The 17,642-nt window shown below is 43.1% G+C and overlaps 1 protein-coding gene across 4 annotated transcripts in view; it reads left to right on the top strand.

Moving 5' to 3' along the window:
• pik3r3b (phosphoinositide-3-kinase, regulatory subunit 3b (gamma)) overlaps positions 1-17,642 on the top strand; it is a 192,591-nt gene that overhangs the window by 87,904 nt on the left and 87,045 nt on the right. For all 4 annotated transcript variants that reach the window (XM_071486604.1, XM_071486602.1, XM_071486605.1 and 1 more), the window contains 2 exons: positions 2,884-3,076; positions 6,573-6,658. In XM_071486604.1, coding sequence (XP_071342705.1) covers positions 2,884-3,076; positions 6,573-6,658 — 279 coding nt within the window. The remainder of the gene's footprint in view (positions 1-2,883; positions 3,077-6,572; positions 6,659-17,642) is intronic.

Below are 17,642 nucleotides of genomic sequence, written 5' to 3'. Positions count from 1 at the left end.
GAAAGGTAAAATTTTGTTATTAAAATACAGCTAAGTTTACTCATTTGTTTGTAACCATTTACATACGAATGGTTTTGGACAAAATGACCCACATGTGTATGCATTGGACACACAACACAGCAGACACCACTCATACACAATTCACTGTACATACGCAAGTACAGAAATACACACTAGACTTGACTCCACCCTCTGAAATCTCTTGACCTCTCCTCTCTGTCTGTCTGACCTTTGACCTCAGGACCCCCCCTCCCTCCAACATGGTAACACACAGGCAGATAGACAACCTGATATACAGTGCACATGGAAAAAGGTGGTCTACTTCCAGTTGTCAGCTGTCCAGTGTTTGTTCGTCTGTGTCCAGTCCCAGACCTCAGCATTGACTCAGTCTGTAAACACCGTCACTGGTGACATTTAATCCATGAAAGACCTTGGACTCATGGGAAATGGTGTTTATAATAGGCTGCTTAAAAATAAATGTTGAATAAAAATGGATATTACTTTGTTTTTTGCTTTTTTAATAGATATTATAATGTTAAGTGAGATTATGTTGTAGACATTGGAATTATTAAGAATGTCAGTGGGATTTTGAATGAGGCTCTTTTGTTCTGCAGGACCAGAACCTTGGTCTCTGGGGCTGTGAGGATATTAAACCAGTTTACAGCTCGTTCTCTCTCTCGTTCTCTCTCGCTCTCCTCCATCCTCCATCTTTCCAGTCAGTCAGCTGTCAATCACACAGTCAGTTGCTCCATCTCTCTGTTGGCACTCTGTGTTATTGGAATTGATTTGAACATTTCAGTTCCTGCACAGAGGGACCAAATACACCAATACCTCATATGGTTGATCAATACATATCAGCATTCTAACACCTGGATACATACAGCATGTACACATGCAGAGCACTGCATCGTACAAATCATCGTACAATATATATATGTCAAGAGGTGAGGAGCAGTTTAGCCATCTCCACACACACACACACAGAGCTGCTGTGTGTCAAATGGCAGGAAGTTCAGTTTCATCTGCTGTGAACCGAGATCCACACAAACATTTTTCATCCTCTGTGAGTAAAATAAGCGTTTTCTACTCTTTTTGGAGGTTTTAACCTTTTATGACCTTTGCATAATACCAGCTCTGCTCTACAGTGTTTGCTCACTGTAAGTAGGAAAAGCTTAAAGTGGAGGTTAGGAGAAGGTCAGAAATGTGGTGTTGTGCATTTCACTGTAGTTTTTATTTTCTGTTCACTTTAACATCTGTTGTGTCTGTGTTTCGAACATTTAATCCACTCATTCTTGTTATTAAACCATATTAAGTACATAATCCTCTAGTTACAGTAAAATCTGCCCGAGTCTTATTTTCCATACATATACGAGGTTAATATTCAGGGTCACTCGTGTTTGCATTTAGCATGATCAGGCTAATTCTTCTGCACCTCAGTTTTCTGCACTTAAAGCTCCGGACAACACAAAGCTGAACACGTTTTCTACCAAGTTTTTATTCTCTCACATTTATAATCCTCTGAATAAGAAGATGAGATTAGGAGAACGTTATGAAATCAAAGAGATGCAGCACATTCTGGTTATGAATATAACGTACTTCACCCTGGGAAGGTTGAAGTACGTTATATCATCATATCATCATGAAGTAAAAGATCATTTAGTTTTAAAAAGTTTAAAAACATCAATCGTACTTCCAATGCAAAACCTCTGTGAGGTTGGTTGGGAACCGCATTTTCCAAACTGTCAAAGCTGGACCTTGAACTAAACAAAAAGTAATTGTGTTAGTTTTTCATTACTTTAGGGTTTAGTTGATATTATTTAATGATAATTGCACATCTTTAACACACTACACAGAACAACACTCAAACAGAGGGAAACCATTGTGCATTTGATTTTTCTAAAGATGATTCCTGATGAAGTTTTGGTCAGAAAACTGTGGCTTTAATTTCCCTGGAACGCAGTCAGTGAAACATGATTATAATTTCAGACATGCACTATGACGACACTGGATCAAGAAGAAGGTTGTTGTGAATGAAATCCCCGAGCAGACAGACATAAATGGTTCTGTGGGTTCTTGTGCAGAATGATGTGTCTGGTGTTCGGTGGCAGATCTGCGTTCTCCCACTGAGCCTCCCCGTCATAAACCGAGCACACAGCAGGCTCAGGCACAGATGTTTTCTTGTTTGCAGCCTGTTTGCGGTGGTAAAGGGCCTGTGGTGAGAGCGCTCATCAATACGTCTGGTTCCTCTTCAAACACGGCCCATTGTCTGAACCCTGGCTAATACAAGAAAAGGAGCTGGTATTATCCCCTGCCGCCTCCTGCTGTGACATTTTTACAAGCATCCGTATATGAAGCTCCTGTGATTTTTTTTCCCTCCATCACGTCTGTCAGGCTAGCTGGCTAGCAGCTGGCTGCGGGACTGGCTGTGAATTCAAGTCACTGATGTCCTGCCAAGGCCACACATCTCCTCAAAGTCAGCAAGATGTTGCATGCTCGGATGGATACTAATGGAGGTGCTGCTGGCCGGGCAGCGCAGTGGGGGCACGTCTGCTCTGGGTTCAGTGTGCACGAGCGAAAAGCTGAGATATGTTTTAATGTGATTGGTGTTTATACATGTGGCATGCTGGGAGCCGCTCAGCTGGTCACCAAAGCACCGAGACACACAGATGGATGCACGTTCATCTTATTTTGTCTGAATGCTGGCGGCATAATGACACAGACAAAGTCATCTCGAACTGGTTTCAGTGTACTTCAGTGCCCCCCCCCCAGTCACCAGGGGCCTCCTATATCAAACATACATGTGTAGGAATCGCGCTCCATGAAGTGCACATGTTTTGATGGGAGATAAATCGAAAGAAGTCATGTGCTGTTTTTGTCTTCTAGAGAGTCAGAGTGTGGAGGAGTGCGGGGAGAGGCTGAAGAGGATCTTGGAGTCTCCCAGCATCCCTCAGGCCAACCACCAGCTGCTGGTCCACCTCAGCAGACATCTGGCCCGGGTCAGCCAGCACAACCAGACCGGCCCCAGACTCCTGGGTCAGGCCTTCACCGAGGCCGTCTTCAAGCACTCTCCTCTCAGGTACAGAAGACTTCACCCCTCGTTTATTCATTTAGGCAGCGTGTTAACTGTTCAGTTCATCATAAACCACACCTGTACACGTTTCTGATTGGCTGGCAGTCTTCTCATACACAGGTCAACAGTTAGTTGGTTTCAGCTCCATTAGCAGGCGGCAGCAGTAAGATAACCACAGCTTTCAGGTGATTTAAACCAAGCACATGACCATGATAAAAGAGACAGAACATGTTTCCAGGTGTAAAGAAAACAGTGCAGCTCCACCTCAGCCTGTGGCGTCGTTTACCTCTACACCATGCGTTATTTTCTTTGATCACGACACCGTGATGTGTCTCACAACTTACTTTATGCCTTTCTCTTTGCTTCTTCATCAATTCAAATTCAAATGAGGTGCATATGTACGGTTGTTTATCAGGGGAAACAGTGACGCTTCCCTCAAGCAGGTAACAGGAAAAATGGAGCAAAACCTTGAGTCACGGAGGAGAGAACCCCCCTCTCTGTAAACCACCACTTCTGGGAGGAATTTCCCACAGTGTAAAGTCCCCTCTCAGTGTTCTTTTCATTAATACCCCCGGTTTTACCTCAACATAGAAACACAGGAGTCTCCTGGATAATAAAATCATAAATTTGTTTATGTTTTGGCTGCCGGTTCATATTATTTCATCTTTGTTTCTGAGGAATCATGTTTGTTCTTTCTGTGTGGTTTAGTGGATGGCTCTGAATACTATTATTCTAATGACCTGAGCTGGCATTGCCTTGGATAAGAAGCCAGACAGAAGCATGAATCAGAGTTGTAGCAATTTCAAAACACTTCATTATTCAAATATGGAACCAAACACTGAACCGTAAGTCATCCAGAACCGACTCAGAAACCGAGCGAGAACTGATTTAAAGTGGCAATCTCAAAGATTTTCATTAAGTGTAACTAGCTATCACCAAATGACCCACTGATGAAATTAAATAGAAGTCCTTGCATTTCACACTTTTATGAACTTGGTGTCTGGTATGAGTCACCCACAAAATCACAAGGATGAGTCACTAACACAAAAGCTGCCTCCCAGTTCAGGAGCTGAATCCTTCCAAGGCTGCATTTAAACACCAGTTGCGTCACAGTGACGTGACTAGGCTGTCCCATTTCGAAGGCTCCTTCAAATGAGGCCTATCCCAAAGTGTCACTGCCCTCAGTGATGAAAGTAACATGGCAGCAAACAACTCGACCGGCAGCCCAAAGATCACACTTTTAAATACAAGTGTTCGGTTTCAGCTCAGTTGAGCAGCTAACAGTACAACTGTAAAAAAAACTGTAAAGCCTTGTGTTGTCGAGGTTGCTAAGCAACAGACACAAGGGCGGGCACAGCTGGTGACACGAAGTGGAAGTCCTCCGTAGGCGAGACCGTCTCATTTCAGTTCGGCCTTCGTAAAGGTCAGGTCTTTGTAGACCACGTCCTCTGAGGGAAGCAGGTCCTGAACTGGAGCTGTAGTTGAAATATTCTTCTTCACTTTTTATGTCCCCTGGTTTGTACCTTTGACTTTCTCTCAAAGAACCAGATATTTTCTAACACCAGTTTGTGTTGATGATTCAGCCGGGAGAGTTTTGTGTCCATCTAAGACTTGAAGAGCTGCAACTGTCAGTCAGATGAACAGGATATAGCACTAGCACTATAACTGATTTTTAGAAAACACTTTTAAGAGGTAAAACAAATTCAAAATCAAAAGTCTAATTGTCTGGAAACGTGTCATTTTTGCACATTTGGTTCTGTACATGTTTCATGGCCCAATATAAAATCTGAGTTCAAATCAAAACATGAAGACCACAAATGATAAGGTACTTCCCACACAGCTGTGAAATGTCATTTATGCTCTTTGGCATTTGAACCATCTGTTTTTTTCTTTCCATTTGTTGCGTAAAACCATTGATTATTCCAACCACATTCACTTCTCTTGAAAAAGTCCCACAGCATCTGGGTGGGAAGGGTATTCCCGTTTCATTCAGCATTTGTGAAACAGCTAGCCAAAGAGCTGGAAAAACATCTTGGCTTTTTTTAACTTGACAGAAATGTCTTGATCCAGCACAAAGAACAGTTATTTTTGCAGTGAAGGATCTGCCCTTGCTAACAGGAGAACCTGCAAACATGATATTTGGCTTCACTATAACACCAACATCCAGCAGTTTCAGAGCTGAGAGAATGGCGTTAACCAGGCTGGATGGTACTGTTTTGTTTCTCTGCATCCTGCACAAGCTCGCCTGTGTCTGTTTTTCCAGAAATTACCAAGGAATTTCTCCCTGTGGCAGCGTGTGTGCGTGCACGGTGGAGATGTAGATGTAGTGAAATTTAGGAGGCAGGCAGTGAGTCAGAAGCAGTGATTGTTTGCGTAGCTGGGTCAAGAAATTCACCTCTGACGTGCACAACGTGCAGAGAGAGAGCGGGGCAGTGCATCGTTGGATGCCATGCTATTTGAACCAGATCCCATGTTAGCTAAATGTTAATGAACCCTTGATGGTTCTGGCGTATACACTGCAGCCTGTAAGCATTTAGAGACGTCACACATCTTCCTATTGTTTGGCCTGTTGGATTCTACAAGGTCTGGGGATATTCAATGTTTTTCTGATCTGGTCAAGTATCAAGAAAAGTCCAAGATCAAAACATACTTAATGAATATGAATTGAGCCAAAGTATTTTATGTGTATCCAAAGGTTGATATAGTTCATTCCTCTGTGGCACTGAGCTCCTTTGTCAAATACATTGATGAGCCACATTGTCGGTCACTGTCAGGGCCTGAGTGGGACACTTGTTCCAGGAAATCAGTTCCAGTGAGTTCCATTTGTCCTATAATTTTCTGCAATATAATTCCTCAATGTTACAACTTGCCCCTAGAAACTGTGTCTTATCCTTTGCACTCATAACATTTTGCAGTATCAGTGTTCACACCTGTAGCTGGGTTTTCCCTGCTGCCTCCTCCTAGCCCTGGAAGCATCAGGAGCATCAGGAAGCAGAAGAACAGGAACACCACATCCAGATGTTAAAAACGTTTTATATTTCCATTTTTTGTATAACTGTTAATAACACAAAGAGAATCAGCTGGATAAAACAAGGGCTGCCCAAAGACTAGTAGCTAGCTATACTAGCCAAATTTAATATCAGCTAGCACCTAGCTACAACACTGGATGTTATTCTGAAACATCAACAACTTTTTAATTCAAGCCTTCTCTGCTCCACCTTTCTCCTTTTGCTGCTGCTTCCAAACCAATGAGAACAGAGAACACACACGTTCCCTGGTCAATACCAGCATGTCTCTCATAATTCTGTACAAGCCCTAATGAGAGTTCATAGCTGTTATTGGCTCATTAGCTGACCAATAACAACTGATTCCCACCCTAGTGCTGGTCACTGTGGTTAATTTCGACATATCTCACATACAGTCCACTCTCCTGCTGTCTACGTCTATGAACACAAGTTAGTGTTGACATTGTTCAGTGTTCATGCTGTGTTTTTGTCAACAGTGCGGACGTGAACCCTGAGCATCACATCAGGATCTTGGATGCTCTGATTGCAACAGGAGGTCTCATGGAGATGCAGGCGGCACCTGGTAGGATGATAAGCATACACACACACACACACACACACACACACACACACACACACACACACACCACCTGCAAACACTCTTTAATTCTTTCTCTTATTTGTGTGTAGAAGTGTGAGAATGTGATTTCGCTTGGCTCGGATTCTTTTGGGACACGAAACAATCGCACCGACGTGTTTCTTTGCTCCACATCTCAACACACAGACACACACATGCAGTTCAAACTTTCTGCTCAGTGGCTGAAGTTTGTTTCTCAAGTGTAGGTTTCTCACACTGGGAACATGACATTCCCTTTCCCCTCCCGCTGCACCACAAACTGCTGCTGAAAACACACGTTTGGTTTGTGAAATATGTGGAAAACACAAACTTTCTATTTGCCTGAGCTGCTGTGGTAAATTGGGCATGAAGCATGACACAACAGCTTTAACTCTGTGCTCTGTTAGTTCAGTTTACAATCTAGATGTAAAGAGAAACAGAACCTGGCAGTTTTTCTCTTTGCATTCCTGTTTTACAGCAGAGAGGATATGAATGTGAACATGGCAGGTCTAGTTTCATGGATATGAACTGTTAACTGAAAATCCTCAGACCTCAGCATCAGTTCTCCCGAAGCTTAAAAAAACCCATCATCCTTTCTGAGAACAGACGGTTTCGAGCCAGAGGAGAAACATCGTCCAGTATTAGATGTGATTTTAACTCGACACCAGGTGACATGACCTCAAACAAAACCAGATCTGATGAAAGTAGGCGACTGACATCAAATGACCCTCGTTGTTTTCCTCACAGAGAAAAACCATTTAAAACAAGATATTTTTGCACTTACTGGTGAAGGTAACTCACTTCCAACGAAACAGTAAAAGCTTTTCAAAGAGTCAAATAACTTTGGTGGAATAAAAACACCATATGGCCAATGCTGGATGCCATTGTCCTTCGAAGACAGAGCCAAGGTTGTTGGCAAAGATTTTCGGCTTTGCCCAATTCTGTCATGACCCTAAAAAAGGCATATAATTTTGGATGGAATGCGTCCAAAGCTTCCACAGCTTAGAATTGAGGATGGCCGAGATGTCAAGATATTTCTCATCGTCATTATCTCCCCTTCCCCCGCTTCTCTAAAATTGGGAGCATTTTTGATAACATTTAAATCGCAACATTTAATAGCACCATGTAATTAGTTAATGAACATATATTGTACATTTTTCATTGGGGAAAATAATCAAGATATACATACAAACACTCCTGTACAACACCTGAGTCTGAGGACTGATGCTGAGGTCTAAACTTGCAGAGACCTGCTCGGTCTTTGACGTACTTGCTCAGGGATGCGAGACTTTGGTTTGCGTCTGCAGAAATAAAACGCTGTGGACAGATCAATCAGGCTCTTTTAGGACGAAGGAAAGGTCAGACAGCAGGTGTGTGGCTGACTGCGAGGGCCAAGCCAGTCTGCTGAGGTCACTGTCTGAGGGTCAGTGCATGTGTGTATAAATGTCAGTAGGTCAGTGTGTGTGTGTGTGTGTTTGTGCTGGTCTGTTGAGGGCCACAGTGTTAAGACGAGGGGCGACACTTTGGTGGTGGCAGTGATTATGGAGGCTGCTCAGGGGTCATGTTTCCTTTATATGGAGCAGTGGTGTTCACTCAAAGGTGATATTGGAAAAGGTCGCTGGACTAGTGAGCAGATGAAAGTCAGATTTACGGTTGAAACATGACCAGACAAGGACATAACCTGGACAACATCAGCTCCATCCAGCACTGGGTGGATCAGCAGGCCGGATCTCGCCTCAGACTTTTCTTTGACCTAATTTTGTTTTTGACCTTTGACAGAGTGAATCATGAGCCAGTGAAAGAACATCTTCAGTATGTGATTATAATTAATCTCACAGCCCTGGACTGGTTAATTTTTTTTATCTTAGAGTAAGAGCCTCTTTAGTTAACTTGTTTAATTTTCCATAGCTATCTTCTCCTGTGGCGTCCCACAGGGTACGATCTGAGGCCCTCTTCTTATTGTTACATTCATGCATCAGAAGAGTGGTTGAAATTAAAAGTAATATTTTGTGTTTTTCTGATGATACTCAACTAACTTACTAATTAATTCTGTGTATTTCAAATAAACCTAAGCCGGCAACATTCATGGTAAATGACAGGGAGTCTGCTTTAGTCAGATGTGATGCACTGCCCTAATTTATCCTGCCTGGGGATTGAACAGGTGACGAGCCCACTGCTCTAAGCTTAAGGCCCTTTTTTTTTTACAGTGCTTTTCCCAGATAATTAACATTTTTATTACTATTATTCATTTGTTATTATTTAATTAGTTCAAAATCAGTAGAGATGAGATTTTTACTGGACAGCAGCTTTGTTTCAACCATGTTACAGAAAACTGACACTGGATCTGCCAAAAACAATCCACCCTCAACTCTCCTGAGATCCTGTGGGACATTCAGCTGCTGTGCCCGCTCATGTTGTCTCACTCAGATTTTTTGTTGTGAATGGTTTATGGTTCATCAACACTGGATTTGTAATTTGCTGTATTAGCCTTTAGCCCTTAGGTGTCAGCTTGATGCGCTGCAGTACAGACCTTTGATACAGATTCATGCATTGCAGTCTGAATGAATGTCCTGAAAATACAGAACATTATTTCTGAAATCTGTGTGTGATTATTATGATTATTTGGCTTAAGCACCTTGCAGTGCAGGTCTCCACTAACATTGAGATGTTCAGCCTTTTAATGGGTCATGTAGTGTGTGTATGTGTGTGTGTGTGTGGGTGTGTGTGTGTGTGTTCAGCTCAGGCTGCTGTTTCAGTGGCAGGCACAGTGACTGTATATGTGACTGAGCTTCTCTTTGTTTGATGAATGCAGGCAGAGAAAGAGAGAGAGAGAGAGAGAGGGAGACAGAGACAGGCAGGCTAAAGCAGCAAGGTCAGGTTCATGTGTGAGCATTTTTCTCACCCATTACCTCCCCTGCCACCCCTCCAGACAGCATTAGTGGAGGTCAAGGGTCACCTCAGTGCCTGTTGGCGGTGTGTTAACCCCTTCACAAAGGTTTGTGAGTGTGTGTGTCTGTGTTCACGCACGTTGACCTCTCAGGAGAGCTGCTCTCCCAACCTGCTCTCCAAATGGAGTCAGAATATACGACCGGCTCTACTCCACCTGAGTGCTCCAGCTCAGCATCTCTGCACAATGTGACTCTGTGTGTCAGTGTGTGTTTGTGTGTGTGTGTGTTTGCACATCACTTGCCTGTGCAGCTTTGGCCTCGTGCAGCGGCTCTGTTAGCCAGCACGCCAAAATCAGAAGGGAAAAAAGGGAGGGTTGTAAACTCCCAAACACACCCATTCACATTCTGGCCCTCACTCTCCCTCTGCTTTTGTTATGAGCTGTTTTCTTTCCCAGGCACGCAAATCGTGCCCGCGGCTTGGCAGGAATAAGACATACACTAACACACTTACACACACTGTCATTTTCTCCACACACTGGTTCTCTCTCTGCTCTCTCAGGCCATTTATTTGGCTGCTGTTGTAGCCGTGGAGGGTACGGTGGTAAACCCTGTTCACATCATCACAGTCCCCATCATATTCTTCCTTATTCTGTCTCTTAAACGTCCATATTTGACATTTTTCCTCCGTTTTATTTGAAGTGTTGATCTCCATCAGAAGATATATTGTTTTAAGAACCAAAAACCATCTCAGTGTAGTTTCACATCTCCTCTCTCAGGCTTCTCTCTGGAGCTCTAGCAACAACAGTTCAGTCAGCCAATCAGTAGAGGCACACTGAGCAGATTTCAGGTAAACGCTCAGAGAAACCAAATCCTGCAAGGTTGGATGGTGGGTCCAGGTGGGCGGGGCTTGGCGCATGGCTGAGGGCGGTGACTGCTTAGTTGTGACATCACAAAGTTCCAGAAGTCCTGACAGCTGGTTTTAAGACTCAGTTTCTGAATACAGGCTGTGTGCATTTCTCTGTGGACTGAGACTTTGATACTTTCACAGTATTAACATAGAACCTAGACCTGGTTTATAATCACAAACACATGGACATCTACCTTTAGACTAAATGGGAACTTTAATGGGTGATATTAAGCCTATGAATATTCTCATTTGTCCAGGTCATAGTATCTCAAAGGAATTTTAAATCAAAAGCAACTGGACTTGGTTATTTGTCTAGGAAGACGTTTCACCTCTCATCCAAGAGGCTTCATCAGTTCTTTCTCGCACCTGACCAGGCTGGGACTGGTCCAACTATCTGGTGTGGAGACCCAGGTATTTTTAACCTCTGGGAGGGGCTTTCACAAGGCTGATGATGGTTCCCTTTGTGCTCCATGTGCCAGCGACAGTCGTTACAGTGACTGTCTGGGTGGAGAGTTGGTTTCCACTTCGTTAGAGCCCTATTGTGTTATAACGACAGTCGTTGGAGTCACATGCCACTTGTGAATAGTTGTTTTTCTTAGAGGTTAAATTGTTGAATCTCCTGGGAAGGGATGAAAGGGCAGCATTGTAAATTGGAGATAGGTGGTGTCTGAGGCCTCCTCCCCTGTTGAGGGATGGTTTCTCTACTTTCACATAGATGGCTTCTTTCACTCCTCTTTCGAACCACCTGTCCTCTCTGTCCAGGATGTGAACCTTGCTGTCCTCAAAGGAGCGGGCTTTCTCCCTAAGATGTAAGTGGACAGCAGAGTCCAAGCCTGAGGAGTTGGCTCTCCTGTGTTGGGCCATGTGTTTATGCACTGGTTGTTTTGTTTCTCCAATGTAGAGGTCTTTGCATTCCTCATTGCATTGGACTGCATACACCAGGTTGCTTTTTCGGGTGTGTGGTGTTCTGGCCTTGGGGTGTACCAGTCTCTGTCTGAGTGTGTTGCTGGGTTTGAAATACACAGGGATACAGTGTTTGTTGAAGATCCTCCTGAGTTTTTCTGATACCCCAGACACATATGGGATGACTATGTTGTTTCTCTTGTTTGGTTTTTCTTTCTCAACCATTTTGCTGGTTTTCTTTCTGGAAGCAGAAGCAGTTTTCACAAAGGTCCAGTTGGGGTAACCACAAGTTGTGAGGGCGCCTCTCAGGTGCTTGTGTTCTGCCCTTTGGGCCTGTGAGCTGGTGGGTAAGTTATCAGCTCTGTGTTGCAGGGTTCTGATAACACCAAGCTTGTGTTCCAGAGGGTGGTGTGAGTCGAAAAGTAGATATTGGTCTGTATGTGTGGGTTTTCTGTATACCCCAACGTGGAGGCTCCTGTCCTTTTTCATATGGACGTCACAATCTAAGAAAGGCAGACTATTGTCCTTGACATCCTCTCCTCTCCTTCACATGACAGACTTTAGATGAATGTCCCTCTAATTTTCAAATTAGCTCATTTTCCAAAATGTAACTTTTGCTTGAACAGAGCAAATAAAAGTATTTCACATGTTTGTTTTTTGTATCTGTGTAAAAGCTGTTTGATTATAAACCAATGAAGGGAAAATCTGAAGTCCGGAGTCTCTCAGCTTCTACTGTGTGAATGACCTCAAGCTTATCCTGAACTAGTGACACACACACACCCTTATACTATGCCAAGGTCAGAGCTGAGAGCACCTGGGAGTGTGTGAGGGCATGTTTGTATGTGTGAGATTTGGATGACAGTGTGTATGCATGTGAGTCAGATACATAAATATTACATGTGTGTATGGGTATACATACAGTATACGTGTGTGTGTGTGTGTGTGTGTGTGTGTGCCCTGCTGATGACCCTGTACAGAAGGATTACATGGATGTTAAGCTGGCACTTTCCTCCCAATGGAAGAGAGTCAGGACATGACTGTGAACTCTTCACACACACATGAATACACACACACACACACACATCGACAAAGACACCCAAGCATGTGTAAATATGTGCACGGCATCATGGTTGTATAACGTTGTTAAAGTCAAGCGAGTACTCAGCTTTCAGTGAGTGTGTTTGTCAGTATTTGACAGGTTTCAGTCCCTGTCCAGGCTGTACTCCCTTACTGCTTACTGTACCAGCTAATCACACACACACACACATACACACACACACACACACAAACATCCATCCATTCTCCCCTTTTCTTCCTTTGCATGAACGATGCTGCATAAACCTCCTATAACGTTACAGTATATACAGTAATTACTATTCAGCTCATTTTGCAGAATCATGTCTGTAAGGCAGAGTAACAGACTTTCTCAGACGAGTACTGTTTGGAAACTGCCACTTCATAATACAGTTAGAACATTTTCACTGATTTGGAAAAACAAAAAGTCTTTACATGGATATAACTGTTCCAGGTTATTCAGATCTCCGATCAGCTCTTCTCTCTCTCTCTCTCTCTCTCTCTCTCTCTCTCTCTCTCTCTCTCTCTCTCTCGTTCACCATATCATGAGGTCAGGGGTCACAGTACAGCGAGCGATGAAGGTAATGGCCTTTGAAATGACTTTGTTAGCTGGTTACAGGGAGTCATGTGGCCTGGTCAGTCCCAACAAGAGGTCAGGAGGTGAGGGTTACAACATGCACACACACACACACACACACACGCACACACACACACATACTTGTACTTCTATCTTTGTGAGGACACTCATTGACATAATGCATTCCCTAGCCCCTTACCCTAACCTTAACCATCACACCTGAGTACCTAACCCTAACCCTGACCCTAACCATAACCTAAACCTAATTCTAACCATAACTCTAAAACCAAGTCTTAACCCTCAACATGTGATTTGAAGGAGTCTCAAAAAGTGAGGACCGGCCAAAATGTCCTCACTTTCCCAAAATGTCCTCACTCTGTTAGTAAAATACTTTTTTTGGTCCTTACTATGTAGCAAGTACAAGTACACACACACACACACACACACACACACACAGTCAGGGCCACTGCTGTCAATCTAAGAGAGTCATGAAATCATGGAAGCTCAGATATGAAACAGTTGCTCCTGATGAAGGTTAATCATGTAACTTGTAATTGATCTTTAAATACAAACTCCAGCTAAGTTTGTCACATCCATTCAGACGAACCCTTCACAGTGAACTCTGGGAACCAAATCTCCTTTAGTTTTGTTCCAATCTTAGAGCTACAGAGAGCGAACAAAGACAAGGCCGTGTCCACTGCCGGCTGCAGGTTCATGAGTGGTTCTAAGGAGAACACATATATCTCCATAACTGTGTGATTGATTGAATTTAAATTTGGTACAGACATTAATGGTCCCCAGAGGATGAACCAGAATCATTCTTTGCTTTTCATGTAATTCTAATATGAAATTGAAATTGTATCTGTCATCCTAAAAAAATATTACCTCATGTTCAGTCACTTGCCTCCACCCCATTAGTCCACGGTCACTCAAAGCGAAGAGGATGATTCCTTCAGCCCAGAACATTTGAATTGTATTTAATATGTTGTTCTCTCCTCTAAACTCTTGAGTCCATGATTTCATTCAGGCCCAGGATGTTTAAGACCCTGCTCAGGGAACCAAAGTGCCATTTAAAAGGTTAAGATTCAGCAGTGTAGCCCTCTCCCCTCGACACAGCCCCATCCCTCAGCCCTGCACAGCCTTATCCCTCAGCTCAGTCTCTATTAGAGGATTATCTTATAATACTCATCATCCAGCACACTGCTCTCTGGTTGAGTTATTTTATGATGCATTCTGGGAAGAAGCTCTCCCCTGGTTAATGTCCAAATTCTGCTGTAATGTGCTCATATAAAGCCTGAATTAACATCAAACAGCCCCTGGCTCCCATGTTTATCCCCTCATATGTAATTGTAAGGCTCATAAGGGACAGAGACTGTACTTCCTGCCATATACTGCCCCTCTCTCCTTCTATCCTTTCCTCCCTCCCTCTCTCTTGTCCTTCAGTCTCTTTGCCACATCTTAAAATCATGGCTCTATGAAAATTTTAGCTCTCACCTTGACAGAGACACCTGGTTTCAAATTTGCCAGTGTGAAACATTTAAACTTTCTTGATACAACAGATTTCTGAACTGTTAGATCTGTGGTAATTCAATATTATCATCTACGGGCTGTAGGTCGTATTGTATTGTCAAGATATGTACATATTGTGTCATCATTTTACAAAATAGATTTATTGAATTAATATTTTTCAGACACATTTGTTTAAATTTCTTTGTCATTCTGAACATATTCCACCTTTTCATTGTTATCTAACAGCCCTGCTCTTCACTCTTGTGTTAAATAAAGTGGAATCAGAGTTCACCTCCATTTTCCTGTGTAATACCATCATTTCAGACTTGGTCTTAGGATGCAGGATCATTGAAACAGAGTGCTGCTCAGATTGCATCAGCTCTCAGCAGTAAGACGCCCACAGAGTCCTTAGTATCTGGTTGCTCAGTTAATGGAGCTCAGAAGTTGAGGCACTGTACTACTCAGAGGAGAATCTGTTACAGTCCCAGAATAATAATAATATGGAAATGCTGCTAAAGCTATAATGCAAGCCATCAATAATGCATTGAACTTATGACCCAAAGATATAATGATGCACATAAAGTGAAAATGAAACATCTGATTCGCTCTTGTAGCAATTAAAAAAAGCTTGTTTTGCTTCAGCTCAGTGGGACAGTGTGTGAGCGCATACACACACACACACACACACACACCAACACACACACACCCTCATAGGCGTGTGTGTGTGATCGACTGTCCGGCTCCCCTGCGAGCAGATGTGTAGTTTCCACCAGCTGTGTGTGAGACATTTGCTGCGCTGAAGGGCAAATGTGATGTAAAGACTACGAGGCGGGGATGGATGGGTGAGCTGAGACCAGCCATGAATACCAATGTGCTGCCTCCTGTCTACGTCTCTGTCTGCCACCACCTCTCTCTCTCTACAGTACCTCTTCACCTCTGTCTCTTTGTTCAGCCCTTCTCTGTCTCTGACATGGTCTGATGGCAGCCGAGGCATCAGAGCAGCGGTCCTCTCCAACATGTGTGTGCCATCAGTCCTCCAGGGAAGGGGAGGACTCAGACCCTGACAGACCACTGCTTCACCAAGCTAAACTAGAACCATGGAGCCACCTTGTAGCCCAGGCGTTGAAAACTCCTGTCAGGAGTGTATCTTCTTAACTAACCCTGTGGTGAAACACCTGAATCCTGAAGAGGCTGTGTCATCCATTTTCCTAACAATAAACGAGAAATCCAGACCTGAAAGCTGCACACAAAACCTCTAACTAAATCTTTGTTTAGCCCGTCCAAGTGTCCAATCAAGTGTTTCGCCTTGTTAACGTCCACATGATGTTTTTATATAATACAAGACACATGATGAGTGAAATAATCATTCAGCACATGACTGAGTGTTTCCACCTTGAACTGCAGTGAACCAATGACAGTCTCATAAAAACAGAGTCAGACAGCCAGGGATTCATACATCATTGAACCTAAGATGAGGACGGGGGGCGGGGCTAAATAAACTTGAAACCTTATCGGTACAGAGAGCCAGAATTAGCAGTGGCACAACCACACTAACGCTGTGTCAGCCACTGCCAGCTACAAGCTAACAAACAACATAAAGAAATAATAGATGCTAACTACACTTACCGTTCTCAATGTATGCTAAAATTATGCTAAAAAGGACAGTGTTGATGGTTGGTCACATATAGCAGCTGACTCATCTCGACCAATCATGTACTAGTCTTCTGTCAGTGTCTGGACACATTCAGCCACAGTTGTGCTGCACACAGGAACATTTCATTACCATTTGCTGCCTGATACCAAATCAATGCTCAGGAAGTCGAAGGTAAAAAGACGTGAATCGTAAAAATATGCTTTCAGCTCCGGCTAGTATAGACATCTGTATTGATTTAAATTTTAGTGGAGCATATTGGAGAAATACATCCTGTGTAGACAGGCTGTCCACCACTGGGGGTTTCTGTTTGTATTTATTTTCCTGAAAACAGTTAATGACTGACCACAATTTCTCTTTTTAGTCACCAAACCTGGGCCATAGATCAGAAAAGAGTCACATGAATTGTTTAGTGGCCTTTTCATGGCCATTTTGAAAATGTTTCATGGCCAATACATCAGAAACCATCTTTACTGATCTTTTTTGGAAGAGCCCTCAGGGATCAGATGAATGTGGGTAAATCAGGGGTCATAATGCAAATAGATTTAGAAATTACCCTTTGAATTATTTAAATTTTAGCCATTAGAACCGATAAAGATTTAAAATTAATATATAATGATAAAAAAGTTATTTTTCTTTTGCTCTAACATGCACAGACAAACAGATGCACAGGCTCATAGAGGACTTTGGGTTAACTGTCACAGGGAGATCTCAGGTTTGGCCCCATGTTGGTGAGACGTTTCTGGCAACTGTATTTTGAACATGCGGTCGTGGCATCAGTTTGTATCTGTTTCTGTTTCTCGCTCCACAACTGCTGATGTGTTTTTATCTCTTGATAACTTCTCTCCCTCCGCCTTCCACTGGGGAGATGTTGTTTTTCAGCAGTAATAATTCTGTTTTTAAATCAGACCTACTGTTTTCTCCTCCTGACTCAGTCCGATGTGAATTACTAATGACTTGGTTTTCTTTACCTCTGGGTAGCTCTGGGAACAGCTGGCCACAGAGTGGGCTGATCTGTATGCACGAAGCATTTTGTCCTGCCTTGTATTTTGTTGAATTTTACTCCTAAATTGGTCGGTTTGGAGCAGCTCTCGGCCTTGGAGGGCGATGTGAATTCAGCCTCCGGGGTTTCATGACCCCAGATGACTATAATTTGGCCTCTGTTAGCTGAGCTACTGTAGATGACGAATTGTTTATTCCAAGTTTAGGAATGAACTGATGCAGGAGCATCTAGGGATAAGTAGGTGTTTTTAAGGCCCTTTTTTCCACCTCCCTCTATTTCCGACCTCCTTTTTATCTCCCTCGCAGCCTCTATGGTCCACTACGCTGCCATGATAAAATAAAAATGTTTACATCAGCTGTCTTTCTTCAGTCTGCTGACGTTACTTTAGAGCTGCGTTTGTTTTTTGACCATTGAGGAAAAGCTGAACATGCCAACACAC

The sequence above is a fragment of the Trachinotus anak genome, unplaced genomic scaffold, assembly GCF_046630095.1.
Source record: "Trachinotus anak isolate AG129_WGS33_773 ecotype Australia unplaced genomic scaffold, CSIRO_AGI_Tana_v1 ptg000010l, whole genome shotgun sequence".
NCBI classification, from domain to species: Eukaryota; Metazoa; Chordata; class Actinopteri; order Carangiformes; family Carangidae; genus Trachinotus; species Trachinotus anak.
Note: the sequence above shows the minus strand (reverse complement) of the source record. Positions and strands in the feature narration are given on the sequence as shown.